The 23,708-nt window shown below is 31.0% G+C and overlaps 1 protein-coding gene across 1 annotated transcript; it reads left to right on the forward strand.

Moving 5' to 3' along the window:
• Positions 1-11,461: 11,461 nt before the first annotated feature.
• On the forward strand, positions 11,462-15,564 carry LOC124821687 (VAMP-like protein YKT61). Its single transcript, XM_088114151.1, has 6 exons — positions 11,462-11,778; positions 12,088-12,185; positions 12,374-12,478; positions 12,630-12,695; positions 13,245-13,331; positions 15,272-15,564. Exons 1-6 carry the CDS (start codon positions 11,586-11,588, stop codon positions 15,320-15,322), a joined length of 600 nt encoding a protein of 199 aa, XP_087970277.1. The 5' UTR covers positions 11,462-11,585; the 3' UTR covers positions 15,323-15,564.
• The last annotated feature ends 8,144 nt before the right edge of the window (positions 15,565-23,708 follow it).

Below are 23,708 nucleotides of genomic sequence, written 5' to 3' on the forward strand. Positions count from 1 at the left end.
GTGATTGCTGCGTGGTGTTATCTTTGTTGGTGTTTATAGTATTAGCAACATGTTGAGATATTAAATAATGGTGTTTTACTATTTCTTAAGTCGTGCTTGGCATACACCTAATATTGTTGTAAAAATTTCTGAATGTACGCGATTTTAATATTAAAAGCGTAATAAAAAATATTTGGATATATTTCATGATGAGAATGTAAAATAAATTTTATATTCACTGTATAAAATACAAAAAATAAATATAATTTTGTCCTTTTAATATAGGAACAAGCTATAATCAATGAAATTAGTGCCTTCTTTCAGCTGGGATATTGCATCTTGTTGTCATAAGAAATTAAGGTTGTTGTTTATTTGTGGGACAAAAATACCTTATTTGGTTTAAGTGCTACATGCATAATTAATATTACCGACGGCCGTTACTCGTCGGTAATGTACAAAATTCGTTGGTAATTGTCATTTAACATAACTCATCGGTAATGTATAATTAATATTACTGACGGCTTACCAACTGTCAAAATGTCATCGGTAAAAACGTTGTCGGTAACCTTTACCGAAGGCTTTTGGCCTTCGATAAATCCGTCGGTAATTACAGCGATCTAGTTCATCTTCTTCGTCTTCCTTCCTCCCTCTGTGTCATTTCCAAACAATCAAACAACCAATTTATTTTTAATAGTTAAAATCATAGGGAATCATGGAGAGTTTCTCTGCAATTCTCAGATTTGTAAGAGAAAGAAGATGTTATTAGGACCATGATGTTCCTAATCGCACAGATCAACTTTGCAATGGCTCGCCGGAAAAGTTGAGCTCGCCAGAAGAGTTTGTCGGAAAGGCTGAAAAGTGGACAATGATGGGTTGCAACAGTGGCGAGCCCGTGACGGTGGAGAGCAACGGTGATGAGACTATGAGACGGTAAGGAAAAATTAGAAGGAGAAATAAGTAGTGGTGGTAAGAAGTTTCGGTGACCAAACATTGGAAGGTGGCACTATCGGTGAGAAGAAGTTGTACATTGAGATGGAGAGAAATGAGAAGGAGAAATGAGCGTGATGTTTGCTACATATATTGGCACTGGAGACGAAATTCGGGCTGGAAAATTCCCGTTTTTTTTACCGACGGAGCATTCGGTAAATCTATCGGTAACGCCGTTAAGTGAAATAATTGGCGGGAATATTTCCGTTCTTTTTACCGAAGGACAATAGCCTTCGGTAAATTTGTCGCTAACGTCGTTAAGTGAAATAATGGACGCAAAAATTCTCACTTTTATTAACGACGGTCAAATGACTTCGACAAATTCGTCAATAATCTACATATCACTTACTGACGGATTCACCGAAAACTTTTAATAATTGATAAAAATAAAAAAGTCGTTGATAAATTTGTCAAAAATTAAAATATATCGACGGATATATATCTATCAGTAAAAATCCATTGGTAATATCAATAATTTTTGTAAAAATCCCACGGATACATATCTTTTATAAGGGATTGTGTCCTACCTTAACCTGAGGGTGGCATGTATTTGAGCTTCTAGAAAATGATGTTGGGTCGTGGTTGCTTTAGTAGATGAAAAAGAAAAAGAAAAAGTATTTTATAAGGAGGAAGGTGGAAGAAAAGTAAGAGTGGAATGTTATCCTCCATTATTGTTACTTGATTTGTAGAGAAGCAATAATCCACGTTGCTACTTGATTTGTAGAGAAGCAATAATCCACTGTTGTCACATCTAACTTTTATAATTCGAATTGTGTTAAATTATTATTTATCAATTCCAATGAAATTTTCAAATGTAAATGTCCATTTTTTTTTCATAAAATAATATACTTTTAAACTTTTTTTTTCCAAATATACTTATTAGAACATTATTTTTCTACATTAACCTTTTTACTATAGTAGTTCAAAATTAAACTTATGGAAAATCAAAATTTTCAATTAATTTTTTAATATTTGGTAGCAATATTCCTTCATAAGTTTTCTGATTTTTTTAAATAAGAAAAAAAGAAATTAAAAGAAATTTATGGAAAACTAAATTTAAAATAAGAAATAATTCCTTCCTAGGTTTAAGATTTAATTTTTTTAAGAGAAGAAATAAAATAAGAAATAATTTAAGAATGAATAAATTTTAGTTTTGCAATATAATTTGAAAGTAAATTTGTTATTATTGGTATATTGGAAAATAAAAATATTATAATAAAAAATATAATTTTAATTTTGGACTTTTCCATTAAGAAAAAAATAATGGTTTAAATTAAATAAATATTATTTTGGATTTTGTAAAAAGTATTTATTAATTTAAAAAACTATTTTTATGTTGTGATAATAATAAAATGTTTGAATGTTAAAAAAGTTTAAGGCTGTGTTCGTTTCCGTGGATTACACTGTTTGAGCCAATTTGCGAGCGATGGATAAAAAAAAATTTTGTGTTCGCTTCAGTTGATTAGCTCGGATGAAAATGAAGTGATTTGCGAGATTCATCCATTGTTCATTCACCCGCACATATGAAGAGATTTGGAGGGATGATGATGAAATAGTCTGAATTGCTCATGTTCTAATAATTTTATTACAATTGAATACACCCACAATTGATCTGGAGAAGCCGTAATCTGTTACAAGAGTGCTGTAACCGGTTACAACTGCATAAACAAATATAAAGTAGAGGAGTAATCGGTTACAAGATTGGTGTAACCAGTTATAGCTACATGAACAAATATAAAGTAGAGGAGTAATCGGTTACAAGAGTGGTGTAACCGGTTACAGCTGCATGACTAGGGGCATTTTGGTAATCTTTAATTTCTACCAATTAAACTAATTTTTAAAATCTATCACATCAATAAAATCCTACACTAATTCTCACAAACTTTACTTTCAAATCCACTCTCAATTACCCACAAATCCACTCAAAAAAACAACTAAAAAATTACCCTCAAATCCACTCAAATCCATTCAAATCATCTCTCCCAAATACACCCAAAAGAACAAAGCCTAAAAGATTTCTTTAAGCACGTTTAATGTCATATTGGAAAAGTAAGATTATTTGAAATGATAATTAAAAGTATATTTTATATTATAAATTTTACGATAAAAAATGATTAATAATAATTCTTGGTTTAAAATTGAAAATTTAAAATGTAAAATTAAAATGATTAAAGTGAGTTTGTCATAGGAAATACTTACAAATGTTTAAATGTTTTTATTTAATATAAATTTTATGATTTTATTTTATATTTCTTCTCATTTTTTATTTTTTACTTTATGTTTTAAATTATTTTTAAGAAATTATATGATAAATAATAATAGTAGTAATTTTGGAAAGTTTTATATATACTTTTATACTTTTCATTCAATTTATTTACAAACTACTATGATCATATATAGAAACATATAATATAGTAAGTCCACATTTTAATATAAGAGAACAGTTAGAAGTAGACTCTAAGTAAAGTATTAAAGTTACAGTCATCCCAAAATAAGTCATAATTTAAAAACTTCCTACTTAACAGAGTATTTCAAAACAATAGAACTTAATTAAAAGACTCCTAAACAAACTAAGCTGCAACATCATCACCATCCAGGACCTGCTCTAGGGGTACCTCATCCATCTCTGCTCACATCCAAGTGGATGATCATTGCAACAGGAAATACAACACAAACAAATGACAACCACAAAAGTAAGGGTGAGTTAGATATACAAAAATCATGTTATAACAATCACAGGCAACATGCAAGTAAGGACAGATACACTACACTACACAAACATGACTTGTTACACTTTAAACTTGACTCGTCTAGACTTAGAATGATTGTTGAGCTATGACGGGTCATGCACTCGTGGTGGCCTCTACTACTTTGCAAAGCCATTGCCAATGAGTTTCACCCTACCACACTCACGGGGTTAGTCTGTTATCACTCACCTTGGGCCATACTGGAAGCACCCAAGACTATGACCTCTTGCTACTACTCACGACATGATTCAATCCTCTCTACTTGAGAATGATTGACTATTGTAGTTTCAAGATAACCCTCAAGATTGAGCTACCATGCAAATCATTCTAAACACTAAGGGCACCACGATGAATCTTCTCCTTGAAGATCATGGAATTATGTCCAATAATATAGGGCACCACCATGTAACCTCCCTTTGAGATCAATGGAATTACGTCCATCAACCATACTTTTAAAACCACATACTTTTTTCCACTGTATACACCTTCTATAATCATCTTTCTAAATTCATAGGTTTATTCCTGCATCCCATTATTTTCTTTCTATAGTTCTAAACTTTTCATTTCTTTCCATTTTTGCCCTCTTAATTATATATTAAATAATTGAATATAACTTTCATCTTCTTTCTTCCGACCCAAACCGTTCTTCATACACTCAAAACCTTCTTTGCTTTCATATTAGAAAATCAAGCATATAATTATTGTCATTCTCAGTTGTTTTGCTTGTGGATTACTTCAACAAACACTTATAATTAATTTCATTGACTAAATCGAGATAATATTTTTTTGTAAGCAGAAAACAATAGTCATGTAGGTTTTTTGATGTGGTGGTTTTGGATGGAGATGGGTGTGCGCATTTTTTATATTTCAAAAAGACCACCAATCCGGAAGTCTTTTTGCACTAGTGCAGAATTGGCCTTTAACGTCACCCAATAGATGTCGGTCATTGCTTCAGCCTTTTGAACGTTCGTTCTGGAGGGAGCCGGACATCTACAATATTATAGACGTCCCACCCCCTCTAACGGACGTTCAAAAGGCTGACGGGGGAGTTGAAGAGTTGATTGCGTCAGCCTTTTGAACATCCGTTCTGGAGGGGTCGGACGTCTATAATATTGTAGACGTTCGGCCCCCTCCAGAACGGACGTTCAAAAGGCTGACAAGGGGAGTTGAAGAGTTGATTGCTTCAGCCTTTTGAACGTCCATTCTGGAGGGGGCTGGACATCTATAATATTATACATGTCCGGCCCCCTCCAGAACGGACGTTTAAACTACGTTTAAAAGACGTTTAAAAGAAGGACATATATACCAAAACGCGAACCCACGAGGAGTTACGCGAACCCATGAGAGTTCCCTCTGCGCCTTGCATTTCCAGGTTGGTTTTTATCTGTTTTGGACCATTTAATCTTACTTTTATTCCGATTAAATTGTTCAGTGATGAAATATCTTTCATTTGGACCGATTAAAAATCGTTTTCGGTGCGTTTTGGTGTAGTTTGTTGCGTGTTCTTGGACGACGTTTTTTGGCCTACGTTTTAGGTCGTGCACTCCTCCATTTCCCTCCATTTTCATTTCGAATCTGCTCTTAAGGTTAGTTTCTTCATTAATAATTTTTTGATAGGGTTTTATGTATGCATGTTTTTGACGTGTTATTATAATTTTCATTGAGTGACCCTTAGACTTTTGACAGTGCACAAATAGACGTCCAAACCTCATATCCCTAAATAACCCGTTCAGCCATATAGACGTCTAATGGACGTCTATATAGACGTCTGTTGTGTCGGAACGGACGTCTATATAAACGTCTGTTTGTGCCATAACAGACGTCTATATAGACGTCCGACCTGGCACAACAAACGTCTGGTTAACGTCACCCACAAAGACGTCGGGTGCATGTCGGACGTCAAAAGGCCAAAATAACAAACGTCTAAAGCCCTTTCTGCACTAGTGTTGGAATTTTGGTAGAGGAGTCGTATTACGTAATCCATGTAAATGATTTGTGCACCGGAATGGGCACTTCGGTATGTAGCCTCACTTCTTGGAGCAAAAACTAGATTACCTAATTTGGGAGTTATCTAAACCACTTGCTGGTTAATGTTTTTTAAGGGTGTACTTACCGGATTAGACAATTTGGTGTATAAGTTTAAGAAAAACTAACTGGATTTATTAATAGGTGATATCATAAACATAACATTTCTTAGAACATTGAGGTTTATCTAATATGTTGGGCTTTTAACGTATGTTATTTTGAGTTTTTGGCGTTCGATCCCTTCCCGATGTTATATTGGGTGACGTTAATGGGACGTCGGTTCCTGCAAGGGACATCAATAGACGTCAGACGTTACCCCACAGACGTCATATTAGACATCGGATCTGCGCACATCAAACGCATATGAGACGTCAGATATAAGGGATCAAACGTCTACGGGCAATGAGTGCCTCTGGCTCGCACTGAGCGCGAAAAACCCTAGAGTGGTCACTAGAAGCCATCTGACGTCTGTCAGTGCACTATTTGACTTAGCCATCCATGTTTGCAAATAATTTTGTTTGGTCTCAATTGTGTTACCAGAAGGTTGAATGGTTTGAGATTCAACAAATTTGTACATGGAAGACTGACCTTGGTCCACAATGGCTGTGTCCATGTACCTAAAACAACAAAGTTAAGTTGTTAGAAACTAAGAATCTAAATATAACTAATATGGAAGATAAAATTGACTATCTTACATGCACTATAGTTGAAGGATGAAAATATTCAACATCATGTATCCCTCAATGACCTCTAGTGCATCATTTAATGTGATATATACTGGAACATGACACTAGAGGCCAAATACTCTCATATCCCAGTACAATTATATTGGTCCTTTGGACAACTTGGGTAATTTTGTCATGAACTTTGTTAAAGGATCATCCTCCGCTTCAGCCATGTCATCATCTTCATCTATGACTTACTCATGCATAGGGATGGCAACGGGTCGGGTCGGGCACGGATAGTGCCTACCCGCAACCCGACCCGACAAAAAAAAATCCACCCGTTACCCGCACGGATACCCGTTTAAAAAATATCCGCGGACATTTTAAAACCCGCGGATACCCGTGGATATCCGCGGACCCGCAAATATTAAAAAAAATATATTTTAATAAATTATTAAAATAAAATTTAAATAGAATTACAAAAAAATATATAAAATATAATATAAATTAAATTAAATATAAATTTAAATTTAATTTTAATTAAATTGAATATTTTAAAATATAAATTAATGTTAATTTTAATTAAATTTAACTTAATAAAATATAAATTAAATTTTTTTTTATTTTTTGCGGGTAGCGGGTATTCGCGGGTACGGATAGTATAATACCCGCACCCGACCCGTTTATAAGCGGGTATTAAAATATCCGCTACCCGCGGGTTGCGGGTAGTAAATATCCGCGGGTATCAACTATCCGTCGCGGATTTTATCCGTGGATATCCGCGGGCACGGATTTTTTTGCCATCCCTACTCATGCATCAGTTGCTTCTGAGGACGTATGAACTTAAATTAAATTTTTCAAAATTATCAATCAATATTTATAAGTTTAACATATAAAAACTAATAATAGAAATATTATACCTGTGGTGTAGCAATGTGTGACATGATCAATGCTTTAGGCCAATCTATAAATGTTTCTATGGCCTCTCCCACAAAATGAATTTCTGAAGTGGGTATAGGCACCTGAGCTTGGAGATCCCGAACTTCGTCAATCGTCACATGCATGTGGTGGGATAATAAGGGAGCACCATGAATAGTCTGCCCTCCCTCAAGTACTCGTCTGACAGCCACAATGCGTGGGATCCCCATTAAACAATAACTCATACAAACTACTATACTCAGTAGGGTCTACAGCAGAGCATGATCCTCTTGTGCTTACCCGAGGTGCTGTTGGAGCTTCAGTGGGCAACCCCATGATGCCTTGGGTCATGGAATGCAGTTTCTCTTCAAACGCTCTTTGGATTTCTTTTTGTTCTTGTAGCTGCTTTATGAATCATTGCTCCATAGATCTCATGCATTGGTTGAGCCTTTCCTCCCACTAAATATCCATCTTCTTCAATGCCTCCTTATTAATGGATTAAGTGCTCAAAGTAGTCACAAATACCAATCGTCGCACCAACTCCACGTACACGTCTTGGGTGCTCGGGCTTTCCAATGGTCGTTGCTAGAATGTCTCCCTACCTTGGCCAACAAATGTTCCTTGAGTCTGTTGCACAACCAACTCATCTTGCCTATGTAACACCCCGATTTTCTATTGCTCAACCAACTCATCCTGCATATAACAAAAAAATTTGTTACATAAAACACATGACATGATAAATACACAACCAATCAATGTTTAGAATTTGAACTTACAATTCGTTGTGTGATCAAGGCAGTTGAGGAGATGTTATGATCCCATCAGACTTAGTCCGAGCAACCTTCCACATCTTGTACCTAGTAGGTGCATGTGCTAGGTCGAGGGACTCAAGTTCTCAGGCCTCTACTCAACTTTTTCTCATCTTCCTCTCAACTAATGTATAACCACCTCGTGATAACACGTGTTGTGCATCATTTAGCCTTTTTCTTTCTTGGGCGGCTAACCTTTTATCCTGTCAAACAATGTATATTCATAAATGTAAAATCACAATTAAATGCACAAAATGAGTGTGGTCAGTAATGACCACAATCAGATATGCATCCAGAGAATAACACAAATAATATAGTCAAAATTTTATCAATCTTATCCATAAACTCCAACGTACATGTTATAGCAAATTATGAAAAATTATTTTTTCAAAATGTCCGATCGGACAATTTGAAATTTAATACAAACGATTAAAAGAGTAATCGTTTGTGTTAAATCTCAAACATGAACTAAGTTTCACTCAATGATTTCATACTTATAATATATTCAAAATTAACTCAACAATATATTACGAAATTTCAATCTAAAGAGTTAACTTAACATGCCAATCATAATAACACAACAAACTTTATCAAATAATGCAAAATGACATCAAATAATCATATTTCCCAAAACAAAAATTCATATATGTTATCATTAATAACTCAATTACATGCATACCCAAAATCCAATCATGCATACACAAAAACTAACAAAAAAAAATTAACCTTCTTAACGGATGAAAAATGCAGTCGAGGGAAATTGAGGAGTAGGAAAACATTTTGGTGACTGCACCACCGTTCAAAAACGCGCAAAAAATGGCCTAAATGAGTCGCTTAAGAGCACGCCAAGAATTGTACCAAAACGCAACGAAAACGCATTTTAATCGGTTCAAATGAAAGATAATTCATCAAAGAGTAATGTAATCAGAGCAAAAATTATTTTAAACAATGAAAATCCCGAACCTGAAATGCAATGCGGAGGAGAGAAAACGTGAGGAAGACGATGAACAGTGAATGCGCGTAACTGTTGGCTCGCGTTCGCGGGTTGGTTATAGCAGATCTTTAGATGTCGGACCCCCTCCCAGCTGATGTCTAAATGCCTTTACACGTCGGCCACCCTCCCTAGCTGACGTGTAAGGGGTTTAAAATATTAATTTTGGCGGACTCATTTGGCGTTCGGGTTGAGGGGGCCAACGTCTAAAGACTATTTAGACATCGGGGCTGACTGACAAACTTTTAACAATGACTTTTAGGATACTTCTACAGGCAAATTGGCGTCCGAGGTTGGGGTGTCGACGTCTAAGTAAGCTTTAGACGTCGTGGTGGTGGGATCAGATGTCTAAATGAAGTCAAAAAGTGACTTTTGGGTTTTTGTAGTAGACCATTTTGGCGTCCAATGTTGGGAGACGACGTCTAAATAGACTTTAGACGTCAGCTCTCTTGCCCCGACATTTAAAGCCAAAGAAAAATTAATTTTTTTTTATTTTCTCGCATATCTTTAGCATCCATTGAGTGGGGCCGACATGGATCCTTCCATATCCTACGTCTAAATAGTTTTTTTATTTATGAAACTGTCACTGATCATTTTTAACATTGAATTTTCGGTAATTAGACGTTATGTGCTTGACGTTAAAGGCCTTTTCTGCACTACTAATTCCAATAATTAAATCCAGTAACATCAAATTGGATTTCTCAATTCGATAACATCAAATAGACTCGTGAATCCAATAATAAGACTTCCAAACACACCATCTAATTTGGTAACACATAATCCAGTTATCTTTCTCTGGATCCGATACCATTAACCGAATTTTCTACTTCAGTATGCCCTATCAAATCGGAACAAAAACTTATACTCTAAGTTACAATCAATAACATTTTTTTTCTCAAATAATAGTTTTTTTTCTTTTTAATATTTTAATGTAGCTAATATTTACATGGATAATACAATTTTATAACAGATTAGAATTTAGTTAAAGAAAACCGTATTCTGATTTTTTATTTCAATAATTTTATAAAATGATAAGTTAGAATTTAATTTTTGAAAAATTGAATTCTAATTTTGTTTTTTTTATTTTGTGAAAATGTAAGTTGAAATCTTCCATGATTTTCAAAAACCGTTAATCAGTTTTCGAAGATCATTAAAAACATAAACAATTTGCAATTTGAAAACTGTTCAAACTTTTAATATTTTCGAAAATTGTTCAAGGCTTAAACGATTTTCGAAAATTATTAAAAGTTTATAGTAACATATTTCAAAAACTGTTTAACATAATTTTTTAATAATTTTTTATTTAAAATTCATATATAATCAATAATAACTAAATTAATTATTTATTAATTTTAAATCAAAAAATAAGTTAAACAATTTTTGAAGTTTATTAATATAAATCTTCAACGGTTTTGGTTTAAACTTTCATTTAGGATTTTGAAAATCGTTAAAAATTTTCAACCTTTATTTTTGCAAAAATTACTAAAAAATAAAATCAGAATTCGATTTTTCAAAAATTAAATTTTAACATATCTTTTCACAAAAATTATTAACTAAAAAGTCAGAATTCAATTTTTCAACTGTTATTCAAGTAAATATTAATTAACTATAATACGCCATCTCGTAAATATAAAAAAAAATACATATTGTGTGAGAAAAAAACTAATCCCAAAAAACATCCTTACAAACAAATTCTTGCTGAAATAAAACAATTTTTGCTTTAAAAGCAAAAAGGAGGAGCATAATCATTGGAGAATGACAAAAATGACGGTGCAGGTAATTAGAGGTAACCAACGATGTGCCTAGAACAAAGTAGGTCGCAATGAAAGTCACATGCTACTAGAATGTGGAGCTTGTAATGGTGGAAAAAAAAGTGAAAAAAGAGGTGCAGGACCAGAAAGGAGGTGCGACGACGCAAACCTAGTAAAACTCAAAAGGGTGTTTTGGCCATTATAAAAAATTTGGGTTTGTCGGAAGAAATCAAAATTGGGGTGCAAGAAGAAGCCCAAATGGAATAGATTAGTTTTGAAGCTTCCAACATAAACATTCAATATCAATTAAAAATTATTTTTTATTCTTTATTTCATTTGCTATTATTTTACTCACATTCTCGATTTTAGTGCAATAAAAATGTCTTTTAGTTATATTATTTCCTCATTCCCTTTTATTTTGTTATTTAGATACTCTAAAAACGAGAATCAAGAAAATTAACGCTTTCTTTGACTTTTATAACAAAATATTTCTTTGCAAAAAGACAAATAATAATAATAATAATAATTAGTTATAATTATGGTTAGTGTTGTTATTATATAAATAAAATTATGCAACTACACACGTCAATATTTTTTGTAATAGAGAGAGCCATTTTTTCTGTTTCCGATCTGCTGTCTTTCTTTCTCGTTGTAGTGTTACAATTTTTCAGAGATAGAGAGAGAGAAAATCTAGAGCGAGAGATAGAGAAAAGATGAAGATCACAGCGTTGTTGGTGCTTAAATGCACAGGTGAAGGTTCCGATCCCGTGATTCTCGCGAACGCTTCCGATGTTAGCCACTTCGGCTACTTTCAACGCCATAGCGTCAGGGAGTTCATCGTCTTTGTCGGTCGTACCGTCGCCAAACGCACCCCTCAAGGCCAACGCCAATCTGTACAACACGAAGGTTCTTGTCCTTTAGATTCCGTTTTTTAGGGTTTCTTTCTTTTCCCACCTTGTTGCTTACCGACACCGATCGCGCGTTTGGGTCATTGCGCGGTCGTTTTTGTTGACCCGTATTCGGTTTATCATATTTTTCCCTCTTTGCTCCCCTTCAGAGTAATAGAAATCGTAATTTTTAAAATTGGCGATGTGATATAACCGTATTCTTTGATCTGCGGTGATTTCTTTGGTTTTCTGGAGGGTTCGATTTTAATTTTTTTTTTTGCCGAATTGTGAATGATTGAAAACGTGTTCTTTTCTTTTTTGATTGCAGAATATAAGGTGCACACCTATAACAGAAATGGTCTTTGTGCGTTGGGATTTATGGATGATCATTACCCGATTCGAAGTGCCTTTTCTCTTCTAAACCAGGTGAGAGTCAGAGCATCGCGTGTGTGTTCAGTGTTGTGTTTTATTGACGGATTTTTGCTGCTTCCTTTGTTAGGATGAGACATGATAACTATTCTGAGGATGTTATAATTGTGTAAGGGGTTTGTGTTTTATTTATTTAATTAGTGGAGATTCTATAGGAAGAGCTGACTGTAACTATAAAAATGCAGGTGATAGATGAATATCAAAAAGCTTTTGGTGAGTCATGGAGAACTGTACAGGAAGACGGTACTCAACCATGGCCCTATTTGAATGAAGCTCTGACAAAATTCCAGGCATGTAAATTCCTCGTCTATATTTTGTGAGCTGCAGCTAAAGGACTCGTTGATTTTTTTTTTCTGTTTAATAAATTGTTACATTTTGGTATCCTTAACACCATTACTTATGCCTCAAACCCCCTTTTATCTGTTCCTGTCAAATCATCAGGATCCTGCAGAGGCTGACAAATTGTTGAAAATCCAGAGAGAGTTAGATGAAACAAAAATCATCCTTGTAAGCATACATTGATTTATATTTGCAAATCAGTATACCGATTCCCTGCATCTCTTGTCTTCCAAAGTTACATAAGATATTTTTGTCATGTAGTTGTTCAATTATAGACATGATAGGTATATGTCTGTATTTTTTGTTTGAAATTCGTTTGAGAAACTGGCACTTTTAACCAAATACATTTAGGTTTAGATTACAATACCAGCAGCATGTGAGTTAAGTATCATTTAAATGAACTCAAATGCAACGAAGTAACGCTAATTTGTCCCTTTCTAGCATTGTGATAAGATGCCCTCGATTTTACATTATGTCTATCAGTGGTTCATCAATAATTTAGTTGCTATTAGTTATTTCTTCCTGATTAGTTGCTGTTTCTTATTGATGTGCATTTACTTGGTTATGTTACTATAAATGGGTAGTTGAGAGTTGGGCCTTCTAGGTGGGTTGTGAGGTTTTGTTAATTTCTTCCTACATAATAGGTTTGTTTAGATTCTCCAGTTTTCTGGCATGTAGATTTCTTTGACCATATGATTGCTTCCTGTTTATGAACAGCATAAGACTATTGATAGTGTGCTGGCTAGAGGGGAGAAGCTGGACAGTTTAGTTGAGAAGAGTTCTGATCTGAGTGCCGCATCCCAGGTACATCTAAACAACTCGTGTTACACAAATTTGCATTTGGGACTAGTACAGCAATGCTACATATAGTCAGGCATCTATTATTGTCTGACATATTTTTTGTCTTGTCTACATGTTTGTGGTCATCATTGAGTATGCGTGCATGATAAATGTATTGTGTAGCTTTGTGATTAATCTCTTTTCTTGCTGTTCAAAACTTCTCTATATGCTTTTCCAGTAGATACAAAATGCATTAATATGGAAGATGTGTAATAAATAACATGCCAGTTCGGAACTTAAGATTTTTATTTATTGCAAGTAAATAAAAATAAACTGTGAAAAAAAATTAAAGTATAATACAAAATAAAATCTAGACTTATAAGTATATTAGTGTACGCAAGTTCAAATCATTCATAATTGATGACAGTACAACTTGATAGTTGAACTCGCACATGCATTGATAAATTCTTTTGTGCAATCAATTATCAACAAAAAATGTACTAATATTTTATGAAATAGTGAATGTAAATATTTAGTCATATTCAACATACAGACAATTTTATATATCTATGGATAATTAAGAAATCCTATTGAGTTATGCGGGATATGCCTATACAAGCCAGTGGGTTGACATGTGCAGCCTGCTCTGTTTGTTGCAAACTGAGGGATGCTTCTAATAAGATTATTGGCAAGGTCGTGGTGTTCCAAATATTTCTTAGGATGTGCATTTTTGTCTTAAAACACTGTTGTCACGGCTGCCTAGTGTGTTTTTACCATTATATAAAGGGGACACGTTTTATTTTAATTGTTTTTGGTATTAATTTTAACTAGGCTAAAAGTCATTATTTGATAAAGATATAAATTGGTCGCCTTACAAATATTTTTATTTTACCACACAATCCTTTCGAAACCACTTTTACAAAATTATACGTTTTTTGTTTTGTTATTTTTAAATTGTGTTATTTTAGTATAATAAAATTGTGGGTATTTGTGTCTCCGCTACTGTATTATTTTAGAAGGAAGAATAGAATCTCTTGGTGAGGGTAGGTTTTATTGACTTTTATAATTAATATATTTTTATTGTAACTAAGGTTCTGCAAGGATAAATTTTTCATAAGCACTGGTTGGACAACAAAATAAGAAAGATAAAATAAGCTTCTCCATAAAATAAAATTAGCCTTGTGCAAAAGTTAAAAGAGTTGGATTTTGGGGAAGCTAATACTGAAGAGCTTGTACATCTTAATTTATGAATAAACTAATTTTATTTAATTGAGAAACTTATTTCATTTTTCGTTTGGTATTTTTTCTCTTGAAAGTACTTGTGAAGAAGTCCATCCAGACCCTAAGTCAGCACAATCTTTAGATGAAATTTTATTTCTTCACTTGTTCTTTTGAATAGTTTTACAGTCTATTTAGATGATATATTTTTTTCTCATTTTTTTAGCTTTAGGAAACTGAACAAAATTAAAATGCAAAAGGTTCTTCAATTATTTTTTCCTTTTTTCGCATTGTTTCAATCATTTCTTGCAGAGTATATATACTCTATAAAGTAGTAAATTTATAAGGCTTGGTCCAATATTTATGCTTGTAATTATTTCAATAATTTCTTTTTTGTTACTTATTTGCTATTTAATTATTGAATTAAACACCATTTTGGTGCCTAAAGATTTGAGATGTCACATTGGTTTCTGAAAGAGAGAAAAGTGGCCATTTTCATCCTTTGAATATTAAGATATCGATTAATTTAATTTGAGTCTAAATTGATGTAAAAATGGTGTTTTTTGGACGTAATATGAATATGTGAGCTATATGATTATTTCATTTGCATAGAATATGATTTCTTTATGCATTTGAAAGCACCATGTTTGGTTTATCCTTAGAAGATAACTGTGTTAATCATGAATGTATTATTTTTTCCTCTAGTTCGTTTTACTGATTCAATCTGATGTTGACGTTTGAAACAGATGTTCTATAAACAAGCCAAGAAAACCAATCAGTGTTGTACTATATTGTAAGCTTTGACCATCAATATGCTGCGAGCTTACTTGAATCCTGTTCCGACATGGAGATTATTGTTGGACAGGAGAAAATAGCTTCATATGTCTATCACTTTACATTGTTTGGTTGGTGAAATTATGATGTGATTTACCTGATATATGTATTGTCTTACCGTGTGACAAATTCAAATACCCATTTACCTTGTGATGTTCACTATGATAATTTATAGTATCCATAAGTTATTGTTCTGGTTGAGTCATTCCATGTTAGTTTGTTGTTAGATATTGACATTGACACCCTCTTTCGCTTTTTTTTTCTTGACCTTGGGGTGGTTTTTGCCATCCTATTCAGACAAGAATATGCTCCATTTTATTAGAATTTACATTTGGTTTGTAAAAGATGGAAATTGAGATGCTGATTGGTAGGCTGGTGAATAAACTTTTATATAAATGAGTCTTCGATTTATACTGTAAAATTTATGGCATATCATATATCATATTTAAGAGACGGAGAAATAAATAAAAGATATATAAAAGAAAAGGATATTATTTTAAACTAACTATAATATTGATTGTAAGTTATATAAAAAAATAAGGTATAATATATTAATTGATTTATAGTAAGATTAACCATAATGATAAGGTTAATATAAACTAGAGATTATATTATACTAATTAGATATGATTTATTTTAATTAACATTAAAGATAAGACGGATATTAATTAGAAATATGATTAATTCTAAATAATTTATAAGAACATTTATTTTGATTAATAATAGAGATAAAGCTAATATTCATTAAAGCTACGGAATTCATGTATATTTTGGAAATGAAATGAAAATCTTTAATCAAGTCAGAAAGCAATTTATCACGAACTAACTGATAATTAATTTCAATATATTTGATACTCACGAAAGACAAGGTTTGTTGCAACGTGAAGAGTATATTTATTGTCACAGAACATTAAGATAGGTTGAGGAGAAACACCAAATTCATGAATCAAATGAGTCACTGAATTTCACAACTGACACTAGTATGAACACGATACTTAACTTGAGAAGAGCTTTGTAAAATTATGACTTGCTTTTTAGATCTCTATGATATACAGAGGAATCAATTTAAGTATCAATACAAGCAACCCAATCATAATTAATGAGAGCTTTGAGCTGAATTTCATTGGTAGAAGGAAAGAAGATTCCTAATGTAGGAGCAAATTTAAGTAACGAAAAATACAATAAAAATCTATGTAATTGTCAGTAGTGGGATAAGCAACGAACTGACATAGGAGTGGAACAACAAAAGTAATATCAGGTTTGGTGTTGGTAAGATATATATCAACATGTCAATCAAGCTTCTATATGAAGATATCTGTAAGTCCGAAAGTAAAGACCCAAAAGATTGATGCAATCTAGTGCAGTAACTAGAAGGAGTAGAAACAAGTTTAGAATTCAACGTGTCAGTGCCAAAGAGAAAATCCAAACCATATTTTCTTTAACAAATATTGATATTAGAAGCTCCACTAGTAACCTCAACCAAAGGAATATCTCAAACCACTGAAATATTTTATCTTAAAAGTGACATCCAATCAGTTTGTAGTGTGAGAAATGGCAAATAGATTATTTTCACTAAGAATAATATTGTAACCATAAACACGGTGAAGGAAGTCTGGTTTTTCAAAGTAAAGATAGAATAAACTTTACCAACCAAACGAGCCCTATATCCTTCCTTAGAACCATCTGCATGATGCTTGATCTTGCATACACATTTGCACTCAATAACATGCTTAATTATTCAAAGGTAAACCAATAAACACCCATGTTTGATTTTTTTTTCTTTTCTAAAGCATACATTTCATCATTCATAGCCCAAACCAATGAATCATGTCTACAAGCCAATTTCTCCTTGAGTAATAAGAGTGTTAATATGATAAAGGCACCCAAACACCCAAAGTAGAGAGTCACATCATATAATTCAATTTTAGAAACAACACCAAGTTGATTAATATAAGCACTTTGTCCAGTGGAAGAAGATCTCGTGGTAGATGTCTGCTGTAGTAAATTCATTATATATATATATATATATATATATATATATATATATATATATATATATATATATATATATATATTTCTCTTAATATATTTGTTTTAACTTATATTTTAAAAATTAATTTTATGTTTAAAAACTCGTATTTATAGTTATTACTATATATAAATTATAACTTGAATACAAATATTAATGATATATCTAACATTGATAATATATCATTTATTTATATACACAAAATTATATATTTTATTAGAAAGTTTAATATATTATAATTGTATTATATTTGAGTTAATATTTTTATATCATACTTATTATTATGTTATTAAATAAAATATATAATATATATTTTAATACAATTATTAATTATAATTTATTTATTAATTTTATCAATTTCTTAGAGAAAGAAACTTATATCATTTAATAAAACAATACGTAGTACCTTGTGGTAAATTTCTAAACACGTCACAAAAAACATGGACTCTAGCCAAAATATAAGAATATTGAATTAATTCTAATAAAATTCACACTAAAACTTTTTTATAATTACTAAATATTATATATATATATATATATATATATATATATATTTATTGATTATTAAAGAGAAATAAATAACTGATAGAATTTAAATATAAATTTAAGTCATACATTAAAAAAATAAAAACTAAACATGTTATAAAAAATTCATAAACTTATTACTTATAAATTTATTATTTTGATCTTTCAAATTGAGATGCCTTATTTAGTTTTGATTTAGATTTAGATGTTTTTTCACACAATAAAATTATATGACTATCTTATATACTTTAAACATATGTTTAACTAGTCAAGAAAAGTTAAATATATTTAGTTAATAAAGGATTTCAACAACCTAGGTTGTTGTGTAATTTTCTTAAATAAGTAAGCAATCAAGTTTATTAAAACTTCTTATAATACTATGTTAGTGTGATTAAAATGTTTGTATATAGTTTTTTGAATAATTAAAAACACTTAGATTTGCAACAGATCAAGAGTTAATATAATTTTTTCTTGTATTTAAAATGAATATTTTTTCTAAAAAGAAGATATGTATATGAGTTAACCCTGACCCACAAGGCTTTATTGAATATTTTGGCTCCTATGACTTTTTTAAAGAAGAGCTTTTTGGCATTGTGAGTTTTTCTGGTCCTAACCCCCATGTAAGTCAGGACCAAACCATATGAGGAAAAACAAATTGACATGTCTAAGCGATGAAGAAACTTAATATAGACAATACTTGTGCTTACAAGTATTGTGCTTACCACTTTAAATCATGTGAATTCTTAACATGTTTCTAAAAATGTGCTAACAACATCTATATATTTAAAAGGGTTATTTATAAATCCTTATCATTCAAATAGAGGAATTTTATATTTTAGAAACGAGTATGTTCAATATTTATCGATTTCATATCATGTAGCTTGTAATGAATGACTATAAGAAGAAACCATAATCGTCATACAATTAATCTAATAGATTATTTTTTCTGGCAAAACATGTAATTGACTTTGTATTTGCTGATGAAAATGACTAGTTAATTAAGTTATGGTTGGAAGTCTCGTATCAACTAGAAATAAAATCAATTCACAATATATAAATGGGTGTAAAACTCTCCTTAACATGGTATCATAATCATGTGCTATAACTTATCCTAACGAAATTTATTGTTTGTTGGGTTTATTATTCTACTTGGACTTCTATCGGACTACCAATTAATATCTCAATTCATAATGTATAAATGGGTGCAAACTCATTTTACATATTAGCTTTGAAAGATTAAGTTATGCTCAAAGTTTATTTCTTAACATTATAGAAGTTAGTTAACTATCACTATTGTGTAAAAACTTTTCTATACTGGTTAAAAATGACTTTTCATATTGATTTTTGAACTGGTATAAAAATAAAGGATATAAAAGATTTCAACTTTTTAATTGGTTTTGTAACTGGTATAGAAAGTTCACTAGGGAGAGAGATAAATTTGTATATGATTAAGAATTTTTATATTAGTAGTTAATTCATCGGTATAAAAAGTTTGACATTCTATATCTGTTGGAACATTAACAACATAATAAGCTTTGTCTTTTACACCGATTAAGACATCAATCGGTATAAAAATGTCACTTTTTATACTGATTTGAGCATTAACTGGTATAAAAAGTCTCGTTTTTTTAATTGTAGATTTGTATGTATTACCTACCACATTCAAACCAGCATAAAATTTATACCACAACAATTCAAAACAGTTTGAATAACATATAAAAGGAATAAAATAATACTTCCTACTATTTACACATCAAATAATACTTGCTAACCTCATCAAACAATGAATACTTCTAATATGTACACAAAAACTAGAAAAAATGAACAATTTGAGTCAACTTGTAGTGATAAATGCTTAAAATGTTACCTATAAAATGTTCACATTACCAAATTCCTTGAATCAACAACATTTGTGAATATGATTTTATAAATGTGTCTCATGACATAATATTCACACTCAAAGCTCCTCGGTTGACACGAGTAGTACAAGTTAAATTCATAGAATATCATAAACTTTATAATTGTATTTCAATATTATATAAGATTAAATACTTATAGTTGTTGCAACTTCTTTCGAGAGGCAATATGTGTTTCCTGCAACTTCGAATAAGCCTCAACCACTCTGTAAAAGTTAAATGTACATTGAAATTTATGTCTAGTATGAAGCTTAGTAAAATTAAATTATGTGTACACAAAAAATAAATTATTAAAAAACTTACGTTATTATTTACTTTTAATTGTCAAATTATTAGGTTTATTATGTAATGAACATAGGAAAACAACAAGAGACGGTTGAGGAAGAATAACTAGCAATTATCAATGACCCTTGCAGATTCAAACAATATTGGTGTTAAATAAGATTTACATAAATAAAATTTAATTTATAAAAAAAACATACTTAATGTTGCAAATAATGTGCTAAGTAGACTTATTTTTTTTTTCGTTTTCAAAGGTACCTTTTGACCTTTATTCTCAACTCCCTAAATGGCAACAAGGTCAATAAATCCATATATGTTATCCTTCTTGCTCTTAAACATTGAAAATGAATAATGTTATAATAACGTATTTAATATATTCAAAGCGTGTGCATCACTTGCAGCCTCACTATTTGCATGGATTCAAACCCATTGATCACATGTGCCTCATTGTTTTCTCATTAGTTCTAAGATAGAAGGGTAATCATATAAATTGAATGCAATAGCACATACATGTAAAGCTCTAAGAAATGGAGAACCTCACAATATCTAATTTTCCTCATAAGAAATGCAATGTAACATTAAATACTAGCAAACTCAACATCCTCAACACTAAATATATGTAAATATTCATCAAAACATACCAGCAATGACAAAAAAAACCTAAACGAGAGCAATAACGTGATATTAGGGAGACCACACCATGAAACCAACAATGTGAAAAAAATAAGGGAATGCGCCATCCACTACAACCGTAAACACGAGTGATTAACTGGTATAAAAAGTGTCATCTATTATTACAGTTTTGTTGTCGTGTCACTTTTTATACTGGTTATAAATCTTAATCGATATAGAAAATATTTGTAATTTATCAGAGTTCTACCATCACACCACTTTCTATACTAGTTATGGATGCAACTGATATAGAAAATTTTTATAATTTATTACACTTTTATCATATCATCACTTTTTATACTGGTTCTGACATAAAAAAATTGTCTACTTTATTAAAGTTTTATTGTCGTGTCACTTTCTATATCTTAAGTCCAACTAATATAAAAAAACTTTTCATATTTATGACATTACTACTGTGCAACTTTTTATACATGATGAATTTGAATAAGTAAAAAATATCACTATAAAAAGTCTATTTTGCTATGTTAAGTTTGATTAAGTGATATCATACTTTTATATTCATCCAATGTCACACGTGAATAATTAATTTATTGTTAGAAGTCTCTCTCAAAGCTAGCTTACCTGTGTAAATAAATTTGGTTACAAGACATGAATATTGATTACCTGTGTGAATAAATATGTGTAAGGTTCCTCTTAGAAACATGAGTATCGATTTTCATTGTTAATGGTATTTATAGAGATGGTTAACTCAACAATATATTAATTTGATTAAATAACACGACAACTGAATAACTTGTGTAACCATAAGAAACAGAGTTAATGTAGCCATGTATGTTAGGTTAATTATATATTCACAACTAATTAAATGGTCTTTGAGTGTATGAAACCAAATTAATTAGGTTAACTATATTCACAACTAATTAAATGATATTTGAGTATGTGAAGTGAATTGGGTCAAAAGGACATATGATATAATCGTTTTGAATGGATAGATTCATAGTGTTGCAATGTAAACCAAGAAAGATTATCTGTACTGCATAGCGACTATATCAACCTTTCTTCTTAAATAAATCTTGGACAAATGTGATCTTAAATAACTGACCAATGCTAACAGTAATAAATATGTAATTTTTAGATCAATATAAAATGGAAACTAATAAAGTCATTCCATCTAAAGTAATTACTTAAAGCTTTAAAATAATATATTGTAAAATAAAATATTATTAAAAAGTGAAATTAATTATATTCAAATATGAAATATAGTAATCTGCACAATAAATAATATAAAAAAAGAAATGAAAGAGAAAACAATGTTACTTCGTAATAAACACTATAAAAGGAAAAAATAAAGCATTTCATAAGAAAATAACAAGTAAAGAAAAAATACTACTAATTATGTCGTGAAATTTTAAATAAAAATAACGAATCTAATATCATGCACATTAAATAGTTACACTGAAAACATGGAGAACAAAAACCCCAAACCACCAAATATATTGATTTTTTTTTTTTGTTGAGATATAAATTTCCTTCTATGATTATTGTGTGGGAAATATTTGCGTAGAAAAAACGTAACATAGATGCGGTGTGATAATACAAAAACACATGTCTAAAGAATGAGATAAACGAAGAAGAAAGTTAGGTGCATGAACAATAAAAGACAAAAAACGAGGAATCCTGCTTCTGCCTGGGACCACTACCATCGCAATTGGACTGAAATTTTTTTTTAACAAATTTTAAAATCGATTAAAAAATTTCTTCAAACGAATTTCGAAATCTATTAAATTTTTTTTAATAAATTTTAAAATCCGTTAATTTTTTTTCAGAGAAGAAGGATCGAAAAATCTTTAAACAAATTTTAAAATACGATTGAAAGAATTTTTGTTGAAATCTGTTGAAGAAAAGAAGAAGAATGTAAGGGTTTTTTGAAATAGAGCGATAGTTTTACAAATTTTAAAAAATGTGCGGGTGTAGAGAGAGACGTGGAATGATGTAAGAAGTAACACTTTTGTGTTGAAACGGTTAATACTCGATGACATTATTTGTAATTAAAGAGAATTTAACACATATTTCATAGTTAAAGTTATGTTAGAAACTTGTTTAATATTAGGAAAGAAGAGAGATTGATATCCTCTACCTATGTCATAAAGTGAAATTTGTTTAACATTAGGAAAGAAGAGAGATTGACATGAAAAAAAAAATTACACCATTCGAGTTTGAGATCCACTATTAGGATTTTACACCTTTTCGATTTGGGGACCTAAGGTTTTATGGGTTCATCAGAGCTTTTAGACAAGAATAGTTTAGACACAAATAGACCATGACGATGATTATCTATTTATAAATCTTTTAGCATTTATAATGTTAGTGTTGTTAAAATGGTTTATCGGACTCGATTTATCGAGTTATTTAGTGAGCTAATTTAACCTGATTCAGTTATTAACGAGTCGGAAAAAATTGAATCCGACTTGATTCACCATGAACCCATGGGCTAAACGGATTAGTTCACTGACTCACTTAATTACAATTTTTTTTTTCAATTTTAAGAAAAATAACAAATTTTTCTATTTCATATTTAAAAAAATTTCAATCCAGAATGGTGTTAAACTTTAGAGAAAATTCAAAATAAAAATATATAATATAATCCAAATACAATCCAAAATAATCTTAAATTTCAAATATAATCTAAAAGCAAACACAAAAAGTAAAATTAAGTAGTTGGTGAACCAACTCAATCCACCATGGGTTTAACTGAGTGAGATAGATTCTTAGTGGATTGAACTCAATTGACTTATATCAAAATTTTAATTTTCTTTTCAACCCTGGTCCAAACTCATGGTAGATTGAATTAATTTACGAATTTCAACCCATTTTAATAATATTATATGATATTCTTGAAGTAAGAAGATACCACATGTTTAAGACAATAAAACACAAAGCTTAGGTTATGTGGGAGATGAAGTA

This window comes from Vigna umbellata, chromosome 4, assembly GCF_029865625.1.
Source record: "Vigna umbellata cultivar VRB3 chromosome 4, Vumbellata_1.0, whole genome shotgun sequence".
NCBI lineage: Eukaryota > Viridiplantae > Streptophyta > Magnoliopsida > Fabales > Fabaceae > Vigna > Vigna umbellata.

What these genes read in the sequence shown, in the direction of transcription:
- LOC124821687 (XM_088114151.1), top strand. Translation starts at nt 11,586, where the DNA reads ATGAAGATCACAGCGTTGTTGGTGCTTAAATGCACAGGTGAAGGTTCC. An exon ending in CCTTTTCTCTTCTAAACCAG is followed by an intron (nt 12,186 to 12,373) that starts GTGAGAGTCAGA and finishes ATAAAAATGCAG; the next exon opens with GTGATAGATGAATATCAAAA. An exon ending in ATCTGAGTGCCGCATCCCAG is followed by an intron (nt 13,332 to 15,271) that starts GTACATCTAAAC and finishes CGTTTGAAACAG; the next exon opens with ATGTTCTATAAACAAGCCAA.